Source organism: Mercenaria mercenaria, chromosome 15 (genome assembly GCF_021730395.1).
Source record: "Mercenaria mercenaria strain notata chromosome 15, MADL_Memer_1, whole genome shotgun sequence".
Lineage (NCBI taxonomy): Eukaryota > Metazoa > Mollusca > Bivalvia > Venerida > Veneridae > Mercenaria > Mercenaria mercenaria.
This window is the reverse complement of record NC_069375.1, coordinates 25,710,233-25,737,835: the sequence shown is the minus strand read 5'-3', so window position 1 is coordinate 25,737,835 and position 27,603 is coordinate 25,710,233. Positions and strand designations below refer to the sequence as shown.

The following is a 27,603-nucleotide window of genomic DNA, read 5'->3' as shown; positions in this document are numbered from 1 at the left end:
CGAGATTCATATTTTGCTCCCTGTGTACTCAAGCAAGCTCCATCAGAAAGTTTGCTGAAGCTCTGTGACACCAAGAAAGGGGAATGTCCTTTTTCCACTGATGAGAAGACCTTTACCAGCAAGTTATGCTATACAACAAAATCAAAGTTTATTCCAATGGCCATTTTCAACAGATTACTTGCAGATTGCATATCAAGATGGGAAATTCACAGAAAAAAGAACCACGAGCGTGGAGAAGAACGCGTAGACATATATTGTGGATGTGGAATATTTAGTCTACAAAACGCTCATATTCTTTATGTACATTTCCGTGATAACGTTGTGCAGATTTGGATTGTGAGATGTAGTAAAAAATCACCATCAAAAGAAATATGTGTCGAAGTTAAAAAGCACATGGATGATTTCTTTGAAAAAGTTTTCAAAAAGTGCGAAGTTGAACGTCACTTCAAATGCCCGACTGGTCCTTCTCAGAAGGATGCAATGTATCCACATGATAAACTTAAAAAGGACAGCTCAGTTTATTGTGATTATCATGAATATGAGTTACCAAGCCTCGACTTGACAGGATGTTGGTTTTCTGATGATAGAAATGATGGTAAGAGTTTATATTAATCCAAGCTTCGAAAGTGGGAGGGAAATATAGAAATGCAGTCGAGTTTGCCTGCTTAGCTCTAAGGGAGATCACAGATGTACAATCCCTGGAAGGGGTGTTTGTCCTCCATCTCTGATTCATGTGGAGAAATTGGCAGATTTTTAATGGACTTTTTAGCTCACCTGAGCCAAAGGCTCATGGTGAGCTTTTGTGACAGCTCAATGTCCGTCGTCAGTCGTCCGTCTTGCGTCCGTCAACATTTTCTAAAAAATCCTCTCTTGAAAACCACTGGGCAGAATTACACAAAACTTCACAGGAGTAATTCTTGGATGGCTCCCTTTCAAAATTATTCAAAAACTTGAATTCCATGCAGAACTCTGGTTGTTGCCATGGCAACCGAAAGGAAAAACTGTAAAAATCTTCTTGTCCAAAACCGCAAGGCTTTATGCCTTGATATTTGGCGTGTCACATAATCTTATGGTCCTCTATAAAGATTGTTCAAATTGTGCCCCTAGGATGAAAAAGAGGCCCCGCCCCGGGTGTCACAAATTTTACATAGACTTATATAGGAAAAATCTTTGAAAATCTTCTTGTCTAAAACCACATGACCCAGGCCTTTGATAATTGGTGTGTAGCATTTCCTTGTGGTCCTCTACCAAAATTGTTCACATTATAACTCTGGGGTGAAAAGAGGCCCTACCCCGGGGGGTCTCAAGTTTTACATAGACTTATATAGAAAAAAACTTTAAAAATCTTGTCCAAAACCACAAGGCTTTATGCCTTGATATTTGGCGTGTGGGGGAGACTTATTGTTTTTGCCCTGTCCGTCCGTCACACTCCATTTCCGATCAATAGCTGGAGAACCATTTGACCTAGAACCTTTAAACTTCATAAGATGGCAGAGGTTATGGAGTAGACTGTTGTTTTAGGGGTCACTCTATCAAAGGTCAATGTCACAAGGGCCTGAATATGGAAAACCATTTCCGATCAATAAGTTGAGAAACCACTTGACCCAGAATGTTGAAACCTTATCGTATGATAGAACAGAGTTGTAGACCCCAATTGATTTTGGGGTCACTTATTAAAGGTCAAGGTCACAGCGGACAGAACATAGAAATAAAATGCGTTCAGTAACTTGAGAACCATTTGACATAGAACCTTCAAACTTCATAGGGTGGCAGGGCTTATGAAGTAGAGGACCCCTATTGCTTTTGGGGTCACTCTGCTCAAGGTCAAGGTCACAGGGGCCTAAACATGGAAAACCTTTTCCGATCAATAACTTGAGAATCACTTGACCAATAATGTTATATTTCTGAATCATAGGATTATAGGACATGCACAGAAGATGACCCCTAATGATTCAAACTTCATAGGGTGGCAGAATTATTACAATTTTTAGAAACTTGTCGAAATTATGAATTGATAACTAAAAGAGAGCAGAATTAAGGTATACCGACAAAACTAAGAGCTGGACATTCTGGAGTGGACCAAAAATTGCAGATGAAAGAAATTTAATATAGAAAACTTGTTTTATTTACGTTTTGTATTAGTATTACAGTTACACATTATATACACGTATTGGACAAGCATCATTTTTTGTATCTTAAGGTACATTTAATATGTTTATATTATTTTCCGCTATAATGGTGGTTAGTTACTTTTGTATTACTTCCCTTTATTTTAAAACATTTCTTATCTTCAAAACTCGTCTCATAATATTATAGTACTATCTAAAATATTAGATTGAAATATTTCGTTGATTGTCAAATGTAAATGTAATTATGTTGGTTTGTTTTTGCCCAGTTGTTGATTTAATTGTAGTATATATGCCTACTCTTAATACGAAATACGAAAACTCGTTTTGCAGTTTTATGCATCTGCATACATACCAGTATTCTAATAAATTTCAAACTATTTCTAAGAGAGGTACTTTCATATATTGATAGGTACTGGATATCTTCACTCTACATACATATTTATCAAAAAAAAGTCCGCGAGATTAAAATGAAGGCCACCAATGGGCATAGTCAACTTCCCTATATGTATATAGTGAAAACTTAAAAACAATTATTGATGAAACTGCTGGTCCGATTTTGAAATACTTTTACATAGTGGCCTAAGATTATTCAGATTTTTTTAGTCAAAAACATGGCCTCAAGTGGGTGTGAACACTATTTTCCTGTATATGTATATTGGAAACTTTTGAAATATTTTTGTCAGAAACAGCAGTCCGCATTTTAAAGTAATATTATACAAATGTTTTTTGGGTGACCCTTTAAGAAAATTGTAGAAATTATTAAACCCCCACAAATGTTAGGGGGTTAAATAAGAGTGAGCTTGCCGGTCGGTCTGTAGATCTATCCGTTAGTTTTCATGGTTTCCGGACAATAACTCGTGAAAGTCTTGACAGATTCAAGTAATTTTTGGTACACCAGTGAACATCATGTCGTCTTTGAGGTCAATAGATCAAAGGTCAAGGTCACAATGACCCGGAACAGTTACACGGTTTCTGGATGATAACTTCCGAATGCTTGGGCCTAGGATCATAAAGTTTGGTACACAGGTGTAAGTTGTGACATCATTAAATATAGGTAAAGTTCGACTTTGAAGTTAGAAGGTCAAAGGTCATGGCCACAATGACCCGGAACTTTTAAATGGTTTCCGGATGATAACTTGAGAATGCTTGCGCCTAGGATCATAAATTTTTGTACACAGGTGTAACATCATAAAATACAGGTCAAGCTTATTTTGAGGTCAGCAGGTCCAGAGTCAAGGTCACAATGACCCGGAATAGTTGAACGGTTTCTGGATGTTAACTTGAGACTGCTTAAGCCTAGGATAATGAAAGTTGACAGCGGGGCTGGCCATACCATGCAAATGACCCCTATTGATTTTGAGGTCAGTAAGTCAAAGGTCAAGGTAACAGTGACCTGGAACAGTCAAACCATTTCCGGATGATAACTTGAGAACGCTTGGGCTTAGGATCATAAATTTGGTTCACAGGTGTAACATCGTAAAATACAGGCCAAGTTCGACTTAAAGGTCAGTAGGTCAAGGGTCAAGGTCACATTGACACGGAACAGTTGAACGGTTGCCTGATCATAACTTAAAAACGCTTGGGCCTAGAATCATGAAAGTTGATAGGGAGGTTGATCATCACATGCAGATGACCCCTGTTGATTTTTATACCCCCCGACAACAAAGTTGTAAGAGGGGGGTATACTGGTTTCAGGTTGTCTGTCCGTAGACACAATTTTGTCCGCACCATCTCTCCTCATCCCCTTGACACAATTTAATGAAACTTCACACAAGTGATCAGTAACAACAGTAGTTGTACATGGGACATGTTAGGTTATTTCAGAAAAAAATGCAGAGTTGCGGGACTTTGTTTTTTCTTGCTATACTATATACATAGACACAATCTTGTGTGCACCATCTCTCCTCGTCCCCTCAACACAATTTAATGTAACTTCACACAAGTGATCAGTAACAACAGTAATTGTGCATGGGGCATGTTAGGTTCTTTCAGAAAAGAAATTTGCAGAGTTACGGGAATTTGTTTTTTGTTACTATATTCTATACATAGACACAATCTTTTGCGTACCATCTCTCCTCATCCCCTTGACACAATTTAATGAAACTTTACACAAGTGATCAGTAACAACAGTAGTTGTGCATGGGGCATGTTAGGTTCTTTCAACAACAAAAATTGCACAGTTACGGGACTTTGTTTCTTGTAAACATACTCTGTACATAAAGTGTGCATATGCATTCTTGTGCGCGCCTAATCTTCCGAACCCTTGCACACAATTTAATGAAACTTCACACAAGTGATCAGTACCAACCCTAGTTGTGCATGGTGCATGTTACGTTCTTTTAGATAAATATTCTGCATAGGTATGGGACTTTGTTTTTTGTTACTCTACTGTATACATACAGTCTATATACATACAGTCCACATAATTATGCAATCTTGTGTGCGTCAAATTGCAATGTACTGTGTCAGTGCATGCGGGGGTACATTCATCACCTTTAATGATAGCTTTAGTTAGGTCAGTCTTTGAAAGGTCAAGTTCATTGTGACCTAGAATAGTTAAACCAGTTCCGGACGATACCTTGAGAACGCTTAGGCCTAGGATCACGAAAGTTGACAGGAAAGTAGGTCATGACCAGCAGATGACACCTACTTTTCTTGATGCCATTAGTTCAAAGGTCAAGGTCACAGTGACCCAGAACAGTTAAATCATTTCCGGACGATGACCTGGGAACGTTTGGGTCTAGGATCATGAAACATAATAGAGAGGTAGATCATGACTAGCGGATGACCCCTTTTGAGGTTCAACTTTGACATCTGTTTATTTCTGTGACAAGGGCGTAGTGTGGGGGTATAATTTGTCACTTCAGTGACAGCTCTAGTTCTGTTTCACCAAAAAACATTGCAACTAAACTCGGGTCATCTTAGACCCCCTTGTTTTATTTTGCAATCAATACATTCACACTAAACAAAATAATCCAATGATGAATCTTCAAGATATCTAAGACAAATAAAGATCACTACTGGGCGGTGTTGCATGCTTATCTATCATCAGGATCTCTTCAGGAACCCTTTAATTATGCCCCTTTCGAAGAAGGAGGGGTATATTGTTTTGTAGATGTCGGTCTGTCGGTCGGTCGGTCGGTATGTAGACCAATCCGTTTCCGGATGATAACTCAAGAACGCTTTGGCCTAGGATCATGAAAGTTGATAAGGACGTTGGTCATCATAAGCAGATGACCCCTATTGATTTTGAGATCAGTATGTCAAAGGCAAGGTCACAGTAACCCGGAACAGTTAAACGGTTTCCGGATGATAACTCAATAATGCTTGGGCCTAGGATCATGACAGTTGATAGGGAGGTTGGTCCTGACCAGCAGATGGTCCCTGTTGATTTTGAGGTCCGTAGGTCAAAGATCAAGTTCACTGTGACCAGGAACAGTTTAACGGTCTCAACTATGCTTGGGCCTAGGATCGTGAACGTTTATAGGGAGGTTGGTCATCACCCGGTGATGAGACCGCTATTGATTTTGAGATCAGTAGGTCAAAGGTTAAGGTCACAGTGACCAGGAACAGTTAAACGGTTTCTGGACAATAACTCAAAAGCGCTTGGGCCTAGGATCAAGAAAATTGATAGGGAGGTTTGACATGACCAGCAGATGACCCTTATTGATTTTGAGGTCAAAGTTCAAGATCATATTGGAAGGTTTCCGGAAGGTAACTCGAGAACGCTTGGGCCAAGGATCATGAAAGTTGATAGAGAGGTTAATCATGACCAGAGTTGACCCCTATTGATTTTGAGGTCAGCAGATCAAAGGTCATCGTTACAGTGACCCGGAACAGTTAAACCGTTTCCAGATGATTACTTAAGAAGGTTTGGGCCTAGGATCACGAAGCTTGATAGGGAGATTGGTCATGACCAGTAGATGACCCCTATACATTTTGAGGTCAGTAGGCCAAAGGTCAAGGTCACTTTGACCCAGAACGGTTAAACACATCCTGGACGATAACTTGAGCCTAGGATCAAGAAACCTAATAGGGATGTTGATCGTGACCAGCAGATGACCTCTGTAGATTTTGAGGTCAGTGGGTCAAAGGACAAGGTCGCATTGAACCAGAACAGTAGAACTGTTGTTAACAGTGAGCAAATAATTTCTGTTCCTTGTGCAATTACTGAGTGCATCAAGGGGGCATTTCGTGTTCTATCAGCTCTTGTTGTTCTCAAATCCATAAATTCCCACAAAACAAAGTAACCCATTGCTTGATCTTCATGAAAATTCAAACAAATATAGATTACTATAGAATGTAGGTTGTCCTCTACTTTGTACAAATAGGAGTTCGGTCCTTTTGTTCATACCTTGTGTATATTTGGAAATAAAATATCTTATAAAATTATAAAATATAGTCCCGTCATTCACAAAATAACCTGTTCGACGGAAATATAAATTCATGCAACCTATCACCTGTCCGAAACTATTTGAATCATACCAAATTTACCTATTTTACAAACTTCCGGTATGATTATTAAGCAAATATTTCTACTTGAAGTACATAAAGGAGAATTTGAATATCAAATTGTTTAAAACAAACATATTACAGGAGACACAACAGCTGTTATAGATTCTGGAACTGCGTCATCTGGAAGCTCAATATTCTCTGGACAACCATTCAAGAAAGAATATGATGACACACTAAGTCAGTCGATGGTGTCAGCTATGAGTGAACAAATGAAGTCTGTTGGTGTTTTGATTTTTTGTGGAAAGCCAATTGGGACGGTCTTCAGAGTTGGTAGTAGATGTGTAATGACAGCTCTTCATGTCATAAAAATTGTCTTAGGTAAGACATGGCTTGGCTGTTTGATCCACATAGTTTTTAGCCCACCTGAGTCAAAGGCTCGAGCTTTTGTGACTACTTGATGTCCGTACGTCAACAATTATTTAAAAAAATCTTCTTCAAAACTAATGGGCAGATTTAGATAGAGATTTCATTTATGATTTGATTAGATACAAACTTGCAAAATATTTTCAACAACAATAAATCTTGGATTCCATGATGAATCTGTCAGATCCAATCATAGGTTCCGGAGTTGCGGCCCCTGATTGACCTCTAAAAGAGCCAAAAGTTGGTAATTTTTACCTTGTGAACACGATAGAAGTGACATTTTATATTTGATTTTAACCACACTTACATACAACTTAAGTCACAGTAAGATCTTGGTTCCTTTCGAAAACCGGCTATATTCCTTCATGGATTCTAAAGTTACTGCTCCTGAAAGGGGCAAAATTTTCTATTTCAGCCTTTTCAGCCATATAGAGGTTTTATTTATGCTTTGGTTTGATACAAACTTGCACAGAATGATTATCTTGATGATCTCTAGGCCTGGATCGAAACTAGGTCATGTCGGGTCAAAAACTAGGTCATCTTGTCAAATCAAAGGAAAAGCTTTTTAACAACCTAGAGGCCCCATTTATGACCATACCTTCATGAAACTTGGTCATAATGTTTATCTTGATGATTTCTAGGCCAAGTTTCATGAAGGTCATATGAGGTCAGAAACTATGTCGTCAGGTCATATCAAAGGAAAAGCTTGTTAACACTCTTCAGACCACATTTATGACCCCATCTTCATGACAGAATGTTTATCTTGATGGTTCCTTGGCCAAGTTTGAAACTGGGTCATATGGGGTCACCCAGTGAAATCAAAGGAAAAGCGTGTTAACATGCTTGTTAATTTGATGTGCATGAAACTTGGTCAGAATGTTTGTCTGCATGAAATATCGTATGAATTTTTATCTGGGTCATGTAGGGTCAAAATCTAGGTTACCAGGTCAAATCAAAGAATAAGCTTGTTTACACCCTAGGGGGCACATTTTTTATTCTATCTTCATAATATGAATTTTGGTCAGAATGTTTTTTATCATGAAGTCTTGGACAAGTTCGAATCTGGGTCATGTGGGGTAAAAAACTAGGTCGCTAGGTCAATTCAAAGAAAATGCTTGCTTACACTCGTTTGTCTCCATGTAATCACTAGGTAAAACATGTTTACACTGTTACGGTGTGTTACAAAGTGAGCGACCTAGGGTCATCTTGGCCGTCTTGTTTTAATTTTACTTCCTTATTTTCAGAAGTAATGTAGAGAAATGGCCCTACGTTGTCCCGCTTTGCGGAGCGCTTGTTCTTACTTGTAAACGTGCATCTTTGTTTTCATTGCATTGACCTTTCCTTTTGATAGAAACCAACCCTTCCGCTTTTAACCAACTGAAGATATGTTCGTGTTTTTAGCTCACCTGAACCAAAGGCTCATGGTGAGCTTTTGTGACCGCTCAATGTCCGTCTTCAGTCGTATGGCGTGTGTCGTCAGTCGTCCGTCGTGTGTCCGTCAACATTTTCTAAAAAAATCTTCTTAGAAACCACTGGGCAGAAATACACCAAACATCACAGCAATGATCCTTGGGTGGCTCCCTTTCAAAATTGTTCAAAGAATTTAATTCCATGCAGAACTCTTGTTGCCATGGCAACCAAAAGGAAAAACTTTAAAAATCTTCTTGTCCAAAACTGCAAGGCGTAGAGCCTTGATATTTGGCATGTGACATTATCTAATGGTCCCCTGTGAAATTTGTTCAAATTGTGCCCCTGGGGTAAAAAGAGCCCACGCACCGGGGGGTCCTAAGTTTTACATAGACTTGTATAGGAAAAAACTTTGAAAATCTTCTTGTCTGAAACCACAGGACCTAGGCCTTTGATATTTGGTATGAAGCATTGCCTTGTGGGTATCTACCAATAATGTTCAATATATGCCCCTGGGATGAAAAGGTGGTTTTCAAGTTTTACATAGACCTATATAGGAAAAAAACTTTGAAAATCTTCTTGCCTGAAACTGCAAGGCCTAGGCTTTTGATATTTGGTATGTTTCATTGCCTTGTGGTCCTCTACCAAAATTATTCAAATTATGCCCCCCCCCCCCCGGGTGAAAAGAGGCCTTGCCCTGGGGGTCTCAAATTTAACATAGACTTATATAGGGAAAAAAATAAAAATCTTCTTTTCTGAAAGTTCAAGGCCTAGGCCTTTGATATTTGGTATGTAGCATTGCAAAGTGGATCTCTAACAGGAATTTTCAAATTAAGCCCCTGGGATGAAAAGAGGCCCTGCCTTGGGGGTCACTTGTTATATGAGTTATATAGGAATAAATGCTTCAAAAATTATCAGTACATATTTCCTAGACTGTTTAATTATAATTACCTGATGACCCCAAGCAATTAGGAGTCACTTGACTGTGACCTTGACCTATTGACCTACTTATTTGTTTTTTAAGAAAAGCCTTGAAAATTGGATGACATATACATTTTTGTACACATATCTTAAAACTGACTCAGTGATCAAGAATGTGACCTACTGACCTACTTTCTAATATTTTAGCGTCAGTTTGCCATTTGAAATATGTGGCTCATATTACTTAGGTGAGCGATTCAGGGTCATCATGACCCTCTTGTTTATTTTTTCAATTAACGTAAAATGTCCAATACCGGCCACAGCGATTGAAAATGCGGGTAGTAATACGGTCCCTTACAACAAGCCTGAAATTCTAGATATACGTGATCACGTGCAAAAAGGCAATCCTTGATATAACAGGGTAGTCAATACAAGTAATACATTCGTTTTAAAAATAAAACTTGAAATACAGTATATCAATCACTTAACTACCTTTTAATTAATGTTCTCTCGATCATTAATTGAAATTGAAATGAAAGCCGGGCCCTTTGAAATGTTCCATTAGAACATCTGTCCCTCTAACTTAACACAAATAACTCATAGTTATCTCATAAATGCAATCATCTTTATCCCCCGCCGATGAAATCGGGAGTGGGTATTGAAATGGCGCTGTCCGTGCGTCCGTCAGCAGCCATTTCTCAGTATCTAGCCCTTGATTTAATGAAAATTCCATGTCCGGAGCCATATTGGTAGAATTTCATTAAACTTATTTCATTCTTTTCCATGGACATTTATTACAAACATGTGAAGTTGTGTACCCACACCTGGGCACCCCCTTGCCTTGGTTTCACCCCCTCCCCCACCCCACCCCACCCACCCAATTTTAAATTTTATTTCAAACCTTCCATGAATATTTATCAACATGAAAAGTTGTACCGTTCCCCACCTCGCTACTCCAGCCAGACATGCCCACCACTCCGATCATGCATTAACTCCCCCACACACACCTCCAACATCTTTTTTCTTTCTTTTTTTATTTTCCATCAATATTTATAATCAACATGTGAGGTTTTGTACCCTAACCTAGTCTCCCCCGCCCCGCACCCCCCCCCCCCCACCCCCCAAAAAAACTCTTTTTTTTCATTCCTTTTTAGCTCGACTTTTTGAAGAAAAAGTAGAGCTATTGCACTCGACCCGGTGTCGGCGTCGGCGTTGCCGTTGGTTAAAGTTTTTTTATAAAGTCAAATATCTCTAGTACTATCAAAGCTATTGACTTGAAACTTAAAATAGTTATTTACTATCAAAGTCTACACCAGGAGGAACAATCTCCATAACTCTGATTTGAATTTTGATGGAGTTATGTCCCTTTTTGACTTAGAATTTTTGGTTAAAGTTTTTGATAAAGTCAAATATCTGTGGTACTATCAAAGCTATTGACTTATAACTAAAAGTAGTTATTTACTATCAAAGTCTACACCAGGAGAAACAAACCCCATAACTCTGATTTGAATTTGACAGAGTTATGTCCCTTTTAGCCCACCATCTGATGATGGGCTATTCAAATCACTCTGCGTCCGTGGTCCGTCCGACAATTTCTCGTTATCGCATCTCCTCAGAAACTACTGGGGGAATTTTTACCAAACTTTGTCAGAATGATGTATTGATAGTGGTCTTCTACTTAGATTGTTCAAATTATCCCCCTAGGGTCAAATATGGCCCGCCCTGGGGGTCACATGGTTTATATAGACTTATATAGGGAAAAACTTTGAAAATCTTCTTGTCCAAACCACAAAGCCTAGGGCTTTGATATTTGTTATGTAGCATCATCTAGTGGTTCTCTACCAAGTTTATTCAAATTATCCCCCAAGGGTCAAATATGGCCCCGCCCCGGAGGTCACATGGTTCATATAGACTTATATAGGGAAAAGCTTTTAAAATCTTCTTGTCTATAACCTACAACATTCAAATTTGAACCACATGTATAGTTTTGAGTGGCAAGATGAACATTGACATGAGTTGACCTTGATTTTGACCTTGTGACCTACTTTCACATTTCTGTAGCTACAGCCTTCAAATTTGGACCACATGCATAGTTTTGTGCACCGGAAAAAACTTTGACCTTGACATTGACCTAGTGACCTACTTTCACATTTTTGAAGGTACAGGCTTCAAATTTGGACCACATGCATAGTTTTGTTCCGAAATGAAATTTGACCTTGATTTTGACCTAGTGACCTACTTTCACATTTCTCAAGCTACAGCCTTCAAATTTGGACCACAGGCATAGTTTTGTGTACCGAAAAAACTGTGACCTTGACATTGACCTAGTGACCTACTATCACATTTCTCAAGCTACAACCTTCAAATTTGGACCACATGCATAGTTTTGTGTACCGAAAAAAAATTTGACCTTGCCATTGACCTAGTGACCTACTTTCACATTTTTGAAGGTACAGGCTTCAAATTTGGACCACTTGCATAGTTTTGTGTTCCGAAATGAAATTTGACCTGGATTTTGACCTAGTGACCTACTTTCACATTTCTCAAGTTACAGCCTTCAAATTTGGACCACATGCATAGTTTTGTGTACAGAAATGAACTTTTGATCTTGAGATTGACCTAGTGACCTACTTTCACATTTCTGAAGCTACAGGCTTCAGATTTGGACCACATGCATATTTTTGTGTTCTAAATTGAAATTTGACATTGATTTTTATCTAGTACCTACTTTCACATTTCTCAAGCTGCAGCCTCCAAATTTGAAGCACATGCTTCATTTTATATACCGAAATGAACTTTGACCTTGAAATTGATCTTGTGGCCATCTTTCACATTTCTCAAGCTACAGCTTTCGAATTTGGACCACATGCACAGTGATGTGTACTGAAATGAAATTTGACCTTGATTTTGACCTTGAGCTAGTCTTGAAATTTGGAACAATTAAAAATGGCTCAATGGTGGGCGCCAAGATCACTCTGTGATCTCTTGTTAACTTAGAATTTTTGTTAAAGTTTTTGATAAAGTGAAATATCTCTGTTATTATCAAAGCTATTGACTTGAAACTTAAAATAGTTATTTACTATGATCAAAGTTTGCAATCTGTTCATTTTAGAACAATATAATTATATACATATTTACAAGTACTATTGTATAAGTTTAAAGAAATATTGAAAATCGAGATGAAGAATGTTTCTAGTAATATTCGTTCAGTGCATAATTCTGAAATGACAAAAGAAGAATATGTACATATTTCAGATCCATACTATAGAAAAGAAATATACTTCTTGTTTTAGTGTAAGATTGATATATCAAGTGAACACTAGAATATTAACAAGAAAATCGTAACAAAGGCAGTACATTAATTGATCTAATGTAGATCAATACTTGTATTTAAGCTAGTCGTACAGGACCGTATTACTAGCCTATAAGAAATGCATTTATAAAAGGAAAGAATGCAAAATGGAAGTCTCAGTCAGAACACATATGATTATAATTATATGTTTGATGTCATGAACTACTAAGAATTTAAATAAGAAACCTAAATGTTTACAGTTAGTAATTATATTTTGTAAACACATCGTATATATTGTATTTCATAGATCACTCTAAGTCTGGTTCACATGACAATACAAGATTAGAAAGTGATGAAACGTTTATAAACTTTAACGAGTCACCATGTACACCTCCAGGAATAGCATATAAGCTCAGGAAAGAGTTTATCTTCAACGTTGATTTAGATGTAGCTGTGCTTGAAATATCAAACCCAACCAACTTACCACAGAAATTAAAGTTACGCAAGGCTGCAACATGGGCAACTGAGGTGTCCTTGATTGGTTACGGTCATCCTGGTACACCAAACAAACACTTAGATCCAAAATGCCAGATTGTTACTCCGAGTTCAAAGAGAATACAGTCAGCTCAAGCATTGTTACAGCAGAACTCCGGCTATTACAGATCAGAATTAGGAAAGATGGGTCTAGATCCAGGTCTTGTGGACACAGGATACAAAGGTTACGACCATTCGTCGAAAATTGTATTTGACTGTTTTATGGAACATGGAGGATCAGGAGCCCCAGCTCTGACATATGAAAATCAGTCGGTTGAAGTTGTTGGAGTTCTAACTCATGGTTTACCCTTAATTTACTTCAGTCTACCAGAAAATATGAAATGTCACTTTCCAAATAACCTTCGTCTTGAAGTTGGTGCGAAAATGCAGTATATATTTGAATGGATAAAAGCTAGCGTGCCTGCTGATATAGTTCAGGACTTGTTTGACTGAGGTTTAATGTGTCTACTATTTTAGATGGTGAAAAGTAAATGGGAAGTATTATTGTAGCTGATTTATTCTACCAATTACTTTTTATACTCCAATATAATCACTGTACACAGTGACCTAGTGGTCAAGGCATCTCTTACTCTGACTCAGGAGGTACTGGTTCGAATCCCATTGGATCCATCCCAGACTGACCAGATGGTGAGCCGCTAATTGAAGAAAGGTTAAGGTTATTAATTGCCTACTTGCCTGATGCCTGACGTTAAAGGATTAGATTTCGGTAGTAATTATATACAAGACGAAAGTGTCTCCATACTGGCTGTTCCTTTCAAAAGGAGTGACACTGACATGGCTGTAATAAACAATTCTAACACGATCCGATTCACTTTCCTATTAAACAAAGAAGGCTGGAAACAGTGAATTATTAAACAACAATTCATTGTTCTGACGTCACAACTATTACGTCATAGCGTCAAGCGGCGTAGCGGCGCGCTGGAAAAGAACCCGACTGAAAACGGGCAAATATTTAATGCATGCCGACAAGGGTGTACTTTAAAGTGCTTGATAACGTGTTAGAATCGAAATAATATATCTCATTTAGTGATTTGCTCTTGAATAAATCACTGTTTGTCGTTCAGATGCGTAGCATTATATCATTCAGGCTACGCCCTCGTGATATAATTCCTTCGCATCTGAACTCCAAACAGTGATTTATTCAGCGACAAATCACCGATGAGATATATTATTTCTTAAACATTACAAATTGTACATTTTTAGCTATTAGTGTAGGTGGATGATCTGGCGTTCATCATCCTGCAATATCCATAATTCTGGCACCAATAATTTATTTATAATGCCCCCTTTTTACTTTTTACTTAGAATTGTATGTCTATCTTATTTATTACTAAATTGATTTGATTCAAATTCAAAATAATTGTTACACATTATTAGGCAAATGATATGACACATGGTGCATTACACTTGTAGAAACATTCCATGAATTATGTGGGCAAAGTATTGCTGCATTATATTGATTAATTATTAAGAACTAAAATTTTTATTACTTCAAAATCAGATAGATCTTGTTTTGTTTTGCTGAAAACATTGCAAAGATGATTTAAAAAATTTAACAAAACATTTTAAAACTTACGAGTGTTTCATTCCTGACGACATATTTCTATTTTTGAAGGACTGGTAGCATTGATATTTTCTTTTCAGAAAAAAAAAATTATAACGATTTAAAGCTTGATCTCAAAGTTTCAAAATTATCAGTTTATGCTGATGGTTCCAGATATAATTTAAAGATTCAGTGGGAATCCTTTTTATTTTTTAGCTCACCTGAGCCAAAGGCTCATGGTGAGCAATTGTGACCGCTCAATGTCCGTCGTGCGGTGTTCGTCGTGTGTCCGTCAACATTTTCTAAAAATCTTCTTGAAAACCACTGGGCAGAATTACACCAAACTTCACAGGAATGATCCTTGGGTGGCCCCCTTTCAAAATTGTTGAATTCCATGCAGAACTCTGGTTGCCATGGCAACTGAAAGGAAAAACTTTAAAAATATTCTTGTCCAAAACCATAGGGTCTAGGGCTTTGATATATGGTGTGTAGCATCATCTAGTGGTCCTCTACCAAAGTTGTTCAAATTATCCCCCTAGAGTCAAATATGGCCCCGCCCCGGGGGTCACATGGTTTATATAGACTTACATAGGGAAAACTTTGAAAATCTTCTTGTACAAAACCACATAGCCTAGGGCTTTGATATTTGGTATGTAGCATCATCTGGTGGTCCTCTACCAAAGCTGTTCAAATTATCCCTCTAGGGTCAAATATGGCCCCGCCCCGGAGGTCTCAAGTTTTACATAGACTTATATATGTAAAAAGTTTAAAAATCTTCTTGTCTGAAAGCACAACATTTAGACCTTTGATATTTGGTTTGTAGCATTGTCTTATGGTCCTCAACCAAAATTGTTAAAATTGTACCCCTGGGGTGAAAAGAGGCCCTGCCCTGGGGGTCCAAAGTTTTATATAGACTTACATAGGAAAAAAACTTTAAAACTCTTGTCTGAAACCATACAACCTATGCTTTTGATATTTGGTATGATGCATTGTCTAGTAGTCCTCTACCAAAATTGTTCAAATTATGCCCCTGGGATTAAAAGAAGCCCCACCCTGGGGTAACTTAGTTACTATGTGAGTTATATAGGAAAAAATACTTAAAAAATCATTTGATCCTACATGTATTTCCAAGACTGTTTAATAATAATTACCTGATGATCCCAAGTAATATGATGTCACTTGACTTTGACCTTGACCTACTGACCTACTTCCTTGTTTTTTAACATACAGCCTTGAAATTTGATGACATACACAGTTTTGCACACCAATCGTAAAACTGAATATCATTGATCATGAATGTGACCTACTGACTTTCTTAATATTTTATCATCAGTTTGATCTTTGAAACATGTGGCTCATATTACTCAGGTGAGCGATCCAGGGTCATCATCACCCTCTTGTTTGTTTATCTTTTGGTTTAAAATCTCTGCCAGCTGATACTTACACCTTTCAGTTGTATGCTCAGTTTTAAGTCAGTAGACATTATTAGAAATTACTTAAGTGGTGTTAGAACAATGCATTTTTGATATGTGTTTCACTAGATAACTGTAATCAGTTCCTGATCAATTTGGCTCCAAAAGTTTAACTAGGTTAAAACAACATTCCATTAAACAGGCTGAAGCAAATACACCAGTCATTCTCAGCAGAATTTTACTTTTATGCCCCCGAAGGTAGGCATATTAAAATCACACTGTCCGTCCGTGCGTCCGTCCGTGTAAATTCTTTTCCAGGCTGTAACTCTGCCAGCCGTAAAATGATTTTGAAATAACTTTGCATAAATGTTCACCATAATGAGACGACGTGTCATGCGCAAGATCAAGACATCTAACTCTAAGATAAAAGGCCGATTAGAGGTTGAAGGTTAACTTGGTCTGTTTCGTGTCCGATCCATAACTCTGCCATCTATGAAGGGAGTTTGAAATAACTTTGCATAAATGTTTACCACAATGAGAAAAAATGTCAGGCGCGACACCGAGACCCCTAGCTCCAAGGTTAATGTCACTCTTAGACGTCAAAGGTAAGAAGGGTCTGTTTCGTGTCCGGTTCATAACTGCATTCATCGGGAGATTTTAAAATGACTCAGCATAAATGTTCCCCGTTATAAGACGACGTGTCATGCGCAAGATCTAGACCTCTAGCTCTAAGATCAAGGTCACACTTAGAGGCTGAAGGTTAACATGGTCTATTTTTGTCCGGTCCTTAACTCTACGATCCATTAAGAGATTTTAAAACTACTTGGCATAATGTTCCCCATAATGAGTGACGTGTGCTATGCAAAGCCTAGACGCCTAGCTTTAAGGTCAAGGTCACACTAAGTAGTCAAATGTTAACATGGTCTGTTTCTTGTCTGGACCATAACTCCGCCATTTATCGAGAGATTTGAAAATAATTTGACACAAAGGTTGACCATATTTGGAAGATGTGTCGCGCTTATGACCCGGGTCTCTTAGTTCAAGGTCAAGGTCACAAAATGATTCATACCTAAACTACTCTGGCATACTTTGCGCAGGGAACTGTAGCATTCTTGGGCACGCTTCGGGACATTTGTCACTAATAGTGACAACTCTTGATTAGATATGTCTAATACAGAATATGTTGGGGGGTTGTGTTTGGTCTTTTTTCCTTTTTCCTAGTGGCTAGAAAGTCAAATTTAGTTCCTAATTCTTAAAGATGATAATAATTCTGACCGGTGATTTCCTATTAAGGAGTTACGTGATTCCTTACGTGTGAGTTTAAGATGGTCAAAGATTGTTCAGTTCGGAGACAAGGAAAACTTCCTTATTAAGGTTACATTCTTCGTGCTTTTGTCCAGTTTCATGCTTGATTTAATTCCTACTTCAAGGTTGGGTCAAGCTTTATTTTTATTTGAGTGACAAGAAAGTAGTCAATTATGTTTTGTTAATAAATGAAGTCTAGGCTAGGCTCTATGCAATGATTCTTTGTTATTCTCATCACTTTCCTTTCGTAGAGAGGCTTTGTCACTTTTGCATTCAGGTCAAACGTTGCAGCCGACGAAATCAAAATATTAGGTGATTGGCATTCAGACGTTTATAAACGATACATTTCTCTATCTGCACAAAATAAACTTTTTTATTTTCATATAATTAAAATTCTTTTTATATGTATCTATTGTTTTCTTCAGCTTCTCGCATTAATCATCTCAGGAATCCAAAATTGAAGTGATATGTTTAATTCTCTCCGACTCTATGGCAAAACGCAAAACATATTACCGACATTCGGGAAATAGATATTCGGCCCTTTCCAGAGACATTTGACATCAACAATTATGAAAGGTTCTATAAATTTGAATTATTCATGTTGGTACCAATGATGTCAACAGTTATTCCGCTGGTGAGATTTCATCTTTGCTTATCAATCTGATAACAGCTGTTATGACTTTTACTGATAGTTCTGTTACAATCTTTTTGTCTTCTTTCTTTCCTAGTCATGTTGACTTTTTATACGCCCGAAGGGACGTATTATGTTATTACGCTGGTGTCCGTCTGTCTGTCCGTTAGCAATTTCGTGTCCGCTCTGTAACTCTTGAACCCCTTGAAGGATTTCAAGGAAACTTTACACAAATGTTCACCACACCGAGACGATGTGCAGAGCGCATGTTTTGGATGTCTCGCTTCAAGGTCAAGGTCACACTTAGTAGTCAAAGGTCATATCAGTTTGTTTCGTGTCCGCTCTGTAACTCTTGAACCCCTTGAAGAATTTCAAAGAAACTTGACACAAATGTTCACCACACCAAGACAACGTGCAGAGCGCATGTTCCAGATGACTTGCTTCAAGGTCAAGGTCACACTTAGGGGTCAAACGTAATATCAGTTTGTTTCGTGTCCGCTCTGTAACTCTTGAACTGCTGGAAGGATTTCAAAGAAACTTGGCAGAAATGTTCACCACATTGTAACGATGTGCAGAGAGCATGTTCCGTATGACTCGCTTCAAAGTCAAGGTCACACTTAAGGGTCAAAGGTCATATATGACTTTGCTTTGTGTATATTGCTCTGCATTGCAGTGCTCTTGTTTTTATTTGGCAGATCTCTTTTTTGTACTTACAATAAATTTTTTTTTGAATTACTTCCCTTTTATGTTACTATAAATAGCTTTTTTTGAAACTTTTTTATTATTGGCCGTAGGGAAAAACCGAGACCACTTTTCTGTGGTACAACATGGGTGGTACCTCCATTTTTAGGTGTATTTTTACATACCTGTACCTGATAAGGATTTTTTTGTAGACTTTGAATATTTTATTTGTGGACTTAGATTTGTTTTTTGAAGTTTTCCTTTTGTTGTTCCAGTCCTTTGGAACTACAACAGTCAAGTTCTTAAAATTTTGCTCCCATCATAGGATGTAAGCCTTCGGGCATATATTGCCCCGCTTGGCGGCGCTCTTGTTAGCTCACCTGAGTATTTCTGACCACTCGATGTCCGGCGTCTGTCGTCTGTCTGTCTGTCTGTCTGTCAACATTTAGCTTGTGTATGCGATAGAGGCTGTATTTTTCAACTGATATTCATGAAATTTGGTCAGAATGATAACCTTGATGAAATCTAGGCCGCCCAGTTCGAAAATGGGTCATCTGTGGTCAAAAACTAGATCACTACGTCAAATCAAAGAAAAATCTTGTGTATGCGATAGAGGCTATATTTTTCAATTAGTCTTCATGAATTTTGGTCAGAATGATTATCTTGATGAAATCTAGGCCGAGTTCGAAAATGGATCATCTTGGATCAAAAACTAGGTCACTAGGTCAAATCAAATAAAAACCTTGTGTATGCGATAGAGACTATATTTTTATGCCCCCGAAGGGAGGCATATAGTTTTTGAACCGTCTGTCGGTCTGTCAGTCTGTCGGTCTGTCCGCAATTTTCGTGTCCGGTCCATATCTTTGTCATCGATGGATGGATTTTCAAATAACTTGGCATGAATGTGTACCACAGTAAGACGACGTGCAGTGCGCAAGACCCAGGTCCGTAGCTCAAAGGTCTAGGTCACACTTAGACGTTAAAGGATAGTGCATTGATGGGCATGTCCGGTCCATATCTTTGTCATCGATGGATGGATTTTCGAATAACTTGGCATGAATGTGTACCACAGTAAGACGACGTGCAGTGCGCAAGACCCAGGTCCGTAGCTCAAAGGTCAAGGTCACACTTAGACGTTAAAGGATAGTGCATTGATGGGCATGTCCGGTCCATATCTTTGTCATCGATGGATGGATTTTCAAATAACTTTGCATGAATGTGTACCACAGTAAGACGACGTGCAGTGCGCAAGACCCAGGTCCGTAGCTTAAAGGTCAAGGTCACACTTAGACGTTAAAGGATAGTGCATTGATGGGCGTGTCCGGTCCATATCTTTGTCATCGATGGATGGATTTTCAAATAACTTGGCATGAATTTGTACCACAGTAAGACATGTCACACGCAAGACCCAGGTCCGTAGCTCAAAGGTCAAGGTCACACTTAGACGTTAAAGATCATTTTTCATGATAGTGCATTGATGGGCATGTCCGGTCCATATCTTTGTCATTCATGCATGGATTTTAAAATAACTATGCATGAATGTGTGACACAGTAAGACGATGTGTCGCGCGCAAGACCCAGCTCCGTAGGTCAAAGGTCCTAAACTCTAACATCGGCCATAACTATTCATTCAAAGTGCCATCGGGGGCATGTGTCATCCTACGGAGACAGCTCTTGTTCAATTAATCTTCATGAATTTTGGTCAGAATGATTACCTTGATGAAATCTAGGCCGAATTCGAAAACGGGTCATCTGGGGTAAAAAATCTAGGTCACTAGGTCAAATCAAAGAAAAACCTTGTGTATGCGATAGAGGCTGTATTTTTCAATTAATCTTCATGAATTTTGGTCAGGATGATTGCCTTGATAAAATCTAGGTCAAGTTTGAATATGGGTCATCTGGGGTCAAAAAGTAGGTCACTAGGTCAAATCAAAGGAAAAGCTTGTATATGCGATAGAGGCTGTATTTTTCAATTAATCTTCATGAAATTTGGTCAGGATGATTGCCTTGATAAAATCTAGGTCAAGTTTGAATATGGGTCATCTGGGGTCAAAAAGTAGGTCACTAGGTCAAATAAAAAAAAACCTTGTGTATGCGATAGAGGCTGTATTTTTCAGTTGATCTTCATGAAATTTGGTCAGAATGATTGCCTTGATAAAATCTACGTTAAATTTGATTAAGGGTCATCTTGGATGAAAAAGTAGGTCACTATTTCAAATCAAAGAAAACCCTTCTGTATGCAATGAGGCTGTATTTTTCAATTGATCTTCATGAAATTTGGTCAGAATGATTGCCTTGATGAAATCTATGTCAGGTTAGAATATAGGTGATCTGGGTCAAAAAGTAGGTCACTAGGTCAAATCAAAGAAAAACCTTGTGTATGCGATAGAGGCTAAATTTGTTCAACTGATTTCATGAAATTTTGTCAGAATGGTTGCCTTGATGAAATCTAGGTCAAGTTCGAATATGGGTAGTCTGGGGTCAAAAACAAGGTCACTAGGTCAAATCAAAGAAAAACCTTGTCTATGCGATAGAGGCTGTATTTTTCAATTGATCTTCATAAAATTTGGTCAGAATGATAGCCTTGGTGAAATCTAGGTCGATTTCGAATATGGGTCATCTGGGGTCAAAAACTAGGTCACTAGGTGAAATCAAAGAAAATACTTATTTACACTCAAGATTTTTGCTCCGATTTTAATGATAATTGGTCAGAATATTTTTTTCCAGGAAAGCACTTGGTCAAACATGTTTACACTGTTATGGTGTGTTTCTCAGGTGAGCGGCCTAGGGCCATCTTGGCTCTCTTGTCTGAAACAGGGTCCAAAGTTAAAGAAATCAACTTGTCTCTCGAACACATTTGTAAAGACAGAAAAATAAAATTTCTAAAGTTATTCCGACCTTTCCTAAAAGCTAACTTTTAAAAGTAGTAAAAATTGTAGCTCAGTAGGTAAGAGCGTTGGTCTACGGATCGCGGGGTCGTGAGTTCGATCCTCGGGCGGGGCGTATGTTCTCCGTGACTATTTGATAAACGACATTGTGTCTGAAATCATTAGTCCTCCACCTCTGATTCATGTGGGGAAGTTGGCAGTTACTTGCGGAGAACAGGTTTGTACTAGTACAGAATCCAGGAACACTGGTTAGGTTAACTGCCCGCCGTTACATGACTGAAATACTGTTGAAAAACGGCGTTAAACCCAAAACAAACAAACAAACTATAAGAAATGGTATGTGACGTTTCGCTAGAGAAAAAAGGACAAGCGTCCTTACATAGTTGACTAATAATGTGTGTTTTTCATTCAATAAAAAAATTGATTTAATGTTGAATTTGGACAGTGTACCTCGCTTTGAAAAACAAAATTATCAAAAGAAGTTTTATTATTCATAAAGTAGTTTTGCTTTACTTTGGAATATGGTTTCTAGAAGATAAGGGTATTTAACTTGTCTATAGAAAAAGACAGTGGTAGTTATTCCGATGATTTGTATGCACTTAATATATAGTATATTGATTTTTATTGAGTGGTAAATATCATGTAATGTATTACCGTTCAGGCATAGTTATGTTACTCTCTGAAAATAATTTATCGGAGGTATACATTTAACTACAAAGTAATAAGTTACACATTGAGTTAAATTTTTTAAAGGAAATTGTATTTAAAATTTCCCTGAAAATATAATCATCAAGAAAGACTTGAAAACATTATAGTATAATGTAATGTTTTATAATATCAAATTTATAGATTATGATATCCTTCTTTAATTCCCAAGGAGTTATATATTGTTGATGTGAAATAATGTTGTTGTTAAATGTATAAGTTTGTGTGATGTTTTTGTGTAATGCTCGGCCTTTTGGTTGGCGTTTTTGTAAATATTTATAATGATTACGGTCATTTCATAGTTTATTACTACTACTACTACATGGTCACTTAGAAATCTGTAGTAATGACTGAATTCTAATTATTGATAATTGAGTAGTTAGTATAATATTAAACATCTTTTAAATCGTGATCAATATTGAAAACCTATTAAATATTTATTATTAAAAAAATGTCTTATGTCTTCTTAATATATATATAAGTTTAAGAAACTAGGTGAGCATTTATTTACTAGGCGATTTTATTGCTGCATTAAAATCGATTAATTACTGAGAACTTGAATTTTATATCATTTCAAAATCAAGTAGATCTTGTTTTGTTTTGCTAAGACTCCCTGATTGGCAAACAGTTCTATTTAGTTTAAATGTATTGGTTTTTAGGTATTAGAATTTGATAGGTTTATTGTTGTATAACCAATTTCATTTCAGTCATTTTTCTTCATTCTGTATTTTTAGGTTGGTCAGATCACGTAAAAATTTTAAACCCTTAGTGAAATTGCTTGAGGAACACGTGAGTTATGGCCCTTAGTCCTTATATAATAGTTCCTATATAGGGTATTTCTTTGCAAATGTCATTCTAAGGTTCAGTCTTGCTATGGGCTATTTTGATTTAGTACAATTTTAGCTATCTTTGAGACAGTATGCGTTCTGGCCCAGTGTTCACAAAACATTTTCAGTCTCAGCTGAGTTTGATAATGAAACTTTATTTGTCATTTATATCTACATATCATGTTTAAAACTAAACTTTAAGTTAACAACTATTTTCAAGTGACTATTCAGTATTGATGATCAGCCTCAATTGGAATTTAACCTTAAAGTTTTAGTTAAATTAATATTAAAATTTCGAACTCAAACTCAGCCGAGACCGAAAAATGTTTTGTGAACACGGGGCCTGGTCACAGGGGTCCAAGTCAGGTTCACTATTACTAAAAAAACCCATAGAAAATGGTTTTTGCTCAATAGCTTCAATAAGAAATAAAGTATTGTGACGACAAAACTTGGAGTTTATGAAGCTGGTATGGAGGCCATGGATTTTTGCTCACCTTAGCACGAAGAGCTCTGGGTGAGCTATTGTGATCGCTCACTGTCCGTTGTCTGTTCGTCCGTCCGTCCACATTATTCTTCATGTAACATCTCCTCTGCATTTACTGGTCAGAATTGCACCACACTTGGTCAGTGGCATCCTGGCACAGTCCTCTATCAAGTTTGTTGAAATAAATCAGCTTTGCCACTTTTAGTGGTTGCAAGAGCTAGAAAGAGAAAATTTTAAATGATTTCTTCTCATGAACGGCTTGATGGATCTTCATCAAACTTGGTCTGTAACATCATTATAAGATCATCAAAAATGTTTTCACATTAGAGCGCTTGGCCCCTGTAAAGGGCTTTTACAGCTGAAATAGAAATACTTTTAAGTGACCTTCTCATGTACCGCTTGATGGGTCTTCGTCAAACTTGGTCTGTATCATCATTGTAAGGCGCTTGGACTCTTTGAGAGGCCGCTAGAGCTCAAAATAGAAATACCTTCAAATGACCTTTTCTCATGAAGAGTTTGATGGATCTTCACCAAACTTTGTTTGTAACATCGTTATAAGTTCTTCCCCAGATGTTTTTCAAATTGGTGAGCTTGGTCCATTTTGGGGGGCCGCTAGAGCTGAAAATGAAAATACTTTTCCAAATTATTTCAAATTGGGGCACCCGTCCCTTTTAGGGTCCGCTAGAGTTTCACATAGAAATACCTTTCAACGACTTTTTCTCATGAACTGCGTGACGAATCTTCATCAAACTTTGTATGTAGCATTATTATAATGTCCTCTCCTGATTTTGTTCAAACAGGTGCGAATGGTCCCTTTTAAAGTCGGCAGATTCTGAAAATAAAAATGCCTTTAAACAACTTCTCATGAACTGCGTGATGGATCTTCATTAAACTTGGTCTGTTGCTTCATTGTAAGGTCTGCTCCTGCATTTGTTCAAACGGACACCCGGCCCCTTTTAGTGGCCGCTTGAGCTAAAAAAAGCAAATACCTGTTCCAGTGATCTGCTTGTTTTTTCACCCAATTGTAAAGACCTAAGAAGCATATACTGTTTGAACGGCTTGTCATCTGTCACACTAATTTATTTAATCAACTTCTATTGCCTCTGGAACTTTCAACACCTGCAGCATATTATGGACCTCTTTCAAAGTTGCACATTTTCTAGTCTGTTAATATCTGAAACTCAGGTGAGCGATCTTGGGTCATCATGGCCGTTTTGTAGTTTTATCAGTAAATGCTTTTATTCTAAATCATTCGAGTACAATCTTGTCCTACCCCTAAATTGCAGGACAACGCATCACGTATATTATTTTATTTATTTTATTGGGTTTAACGTCGCACCGACACAATTATAGGTCACATGGCGACTTTCCAGCTTTGATGGTGGAGGAAGAACCCAGGCGCCCCTCCGTGCATTATTTCATCACGAGCGGGCACCTGGGTAGAACCACCGACCTTCCGTAAATATCTAAATTGATGAACTTAAATAAGATTAAATATACATTTTCAATGATGTAAATTTCTATAAAACAACGTATTAAGTCCATGTTTCATTTAAAATGCATTAAACTAAGGTTGTCCCAATAAATCGTAGACACTTGGAATAAGTCATTTTATAGAGGATTTTACATTCGGTTCTTAATTACGGATGTAAACATTTGAGAATTTGCACTTTAGGGCACTTGTAGGACACAGATTGTAAACTATCACATCATGTATCTCCCGATCATTTTGGTCAATATCAGTCTGTATTATACGAGGGGTGTTCAATTAATACCCGGAAAAAATGCTATCATTTCTTAATGTATCATCAAAAATGAATGAAACTGCTATATAATGTAGCTAAGGGAATACGTAGTTGATACGTCAAAATTACTTTTCTTTGGATAAATAACTTATAAATAAGTAAATGCTAGTCCCCATGGCAAAGTTATTTGACGTCATCCGGCCCAATTTCGTCTACTTTTCTATTTTACATGCGCTTAAACATTCCTTACTTATATTTCGAGCTACATTTTCTTAAGTTGGGTGAAAACCAATGTGAAGTAATAACGTCAACTTATAAATGAGACATCATCAAAATGTTTGGCAGACATTTTGTGTTGGTCATCACTTGAAAAGCGGTGTTGAACGGAGACATGAGATAAAATTTTGTGTTTTGAATCAAAACTGAAGGAAAACAGACAAATGCAATGATGTAGAAGGTTTAAGAGGCAATGTCCTGAAGGAAACAACATATTATTTCTGGAACGGGACGTTTAAAAGCGACCAGGCGAATATTGCTTACGACTCGTGGTACATACATGAAAAATAACGTTTAGTCGAGTTTTATAAGTTAAAGAGCTCCTTGATGCAGAATCACAGTTAAGTGTCCCATTTCATCAAATCGGCAGGAATATCATATGAACACAATCCATTTATTCGTAGGAAATTGTACAAAATGCATTTCATGGTGATAAACATTGAACCAATGGTAATAACGAGTTGTATTGATTAATTGTGTGTGATATGACAAGGTCATAATGTTATCGGACCGTTTTTGATGTAGTGACGTTGCCTAGGAGATGATAAATAATTAATGTGCATGTTCTAAAAGCTGTAATTTAAACGTTCGCATTTAATATGTTCGTATCTGTCATATTTTCAAATTTTAGCAAAGTGGGACCATACATAAAGATATTAGAGCACTTTTCCGGGTATTTATGAACACCCCTCGTAATAAATTACTAGTGCAAGACAAAGAAAAATATAATGTTAAACAACTACCTTGCTCAGAATAAGAAACTTCGACTAATGTAGGGATAACGCATGTTTTTTCGTGTTATAACATCTTCAGAATCCCTCGGGAATCGTTGGTACCCTCGCCGGGCTCGGGTACCAACGATTCCCGAGGGATTCTGAAGATGTTATAACACGAAAAGAATATGCGCTAACGCTATTCTAGCATAAAACGCGTAAAATACCAAGTAAATGGATATATTGTCCCTCAACGTCATTAAATTTCCATGAAATGCGCGGTAAAGTTTACGTTGTTATCATGTTGACGTCATTTCCTTTTGAATTATCCGTTTTGGGGCCGTAATGCGTTTACGCTTTGCCACGGAACGCGCATATATAAAAAGGTGTTATAACAGCACGTGAGCGCGAGAATCTCTCTGTTAACACACGTTTTCTCTCCCGTTAAAACACCCCCGAAAAGTGACAATAACAGCAGTTTTATGCTAGAATGCGCATTATAAATGATAATAATTGATTTAATGAACAGGATGTAAACTATTTATCAGCCAAATTGATCTTTCATTTGCACAGATATAGGTTGAAGAAAAATGGGAAACTGATATTAACCATCAAAATAAAGCTAATATTTTTTTGGACATTTCATAACATGATTTGTTTTGTGAGAGGATCTAGCCTGAGATATAAGAAATGATTAATGGCATATCTGTCTTTAATCAAGGCACCCTGTACAACATATTGTATGATCAAAATCTTTTTTATTTTTGCAATAAAATTCGTAATTTTGATTATATGTATGTTTACTTATTGTTGAGCGGTCTTTTTGCCACACGTAAAGAGTGCACGCGAATTAAAATCAAAACTTCTGGTAAAACAACAAGGACAACCAACCGCGTTGTTAATTAATTCATCTATTGACGTCTGATTGCAATAAAATGCATACGTATATGTACATTCTCCCCATTCTCTATTGAAAATTATGACGTTGATTTTGTATGAACCGCAAAAGGAAAGGCGCAAAGGTTGCGATATAACGTGCAAGTGTTTTGACGACGTCCATGTGTAGTCAGGGAGAACTTTCCTTAGATGACGATGTAGTTGTTATGTCTAGTCAGAATGACCGGGAAGCTGATGATAATATTACACATGCAACAAAACATGTGCAATTTACAAAATAAACATGCTTACAAACGGAAAGGAAATATACTGTA

General features: G+C 37.4%; 1 protein-coding gene across 2 annotated transcripts; it reads left to right on the top strand.

Moving 5' to 3' along the window:
- On the top strand, positions 1 to 27,180 carry LOC128548974 (uncharacterized). 2 transcript variants are annotated; one of them, XR_008367399.1, is made up of 4 exons: positions 1 to 595; positions 6,726 to 6,962; positions 12,935 to 20,012; positions 20,167 to 27,180. XR_008367399.1 is itself a non-coding variant. In XM_053524822.1 (3 exons), exons 1-3 carry the CDS (start codon positions 157 to 159, stop codon positions 13,612 to 13,614), a joined length of 1,356 nt encoding a protein of 451 aa, XP_053380797.1. In that variant the 5' UTR covers positions 1 to 156; the 3' UTR covers positions 13,615 to 27,180. The 2 variants fall into 2 exon arrangements, 1 of the variants encoding a protein (XP_053380797.1); XM_053524822.1 differs by having other exon boundaries at positions 12,935 to 27,180.
- The last annotated feature ends 423 nt before the right edge of the window (positions 27,181 to 27,603 follow it).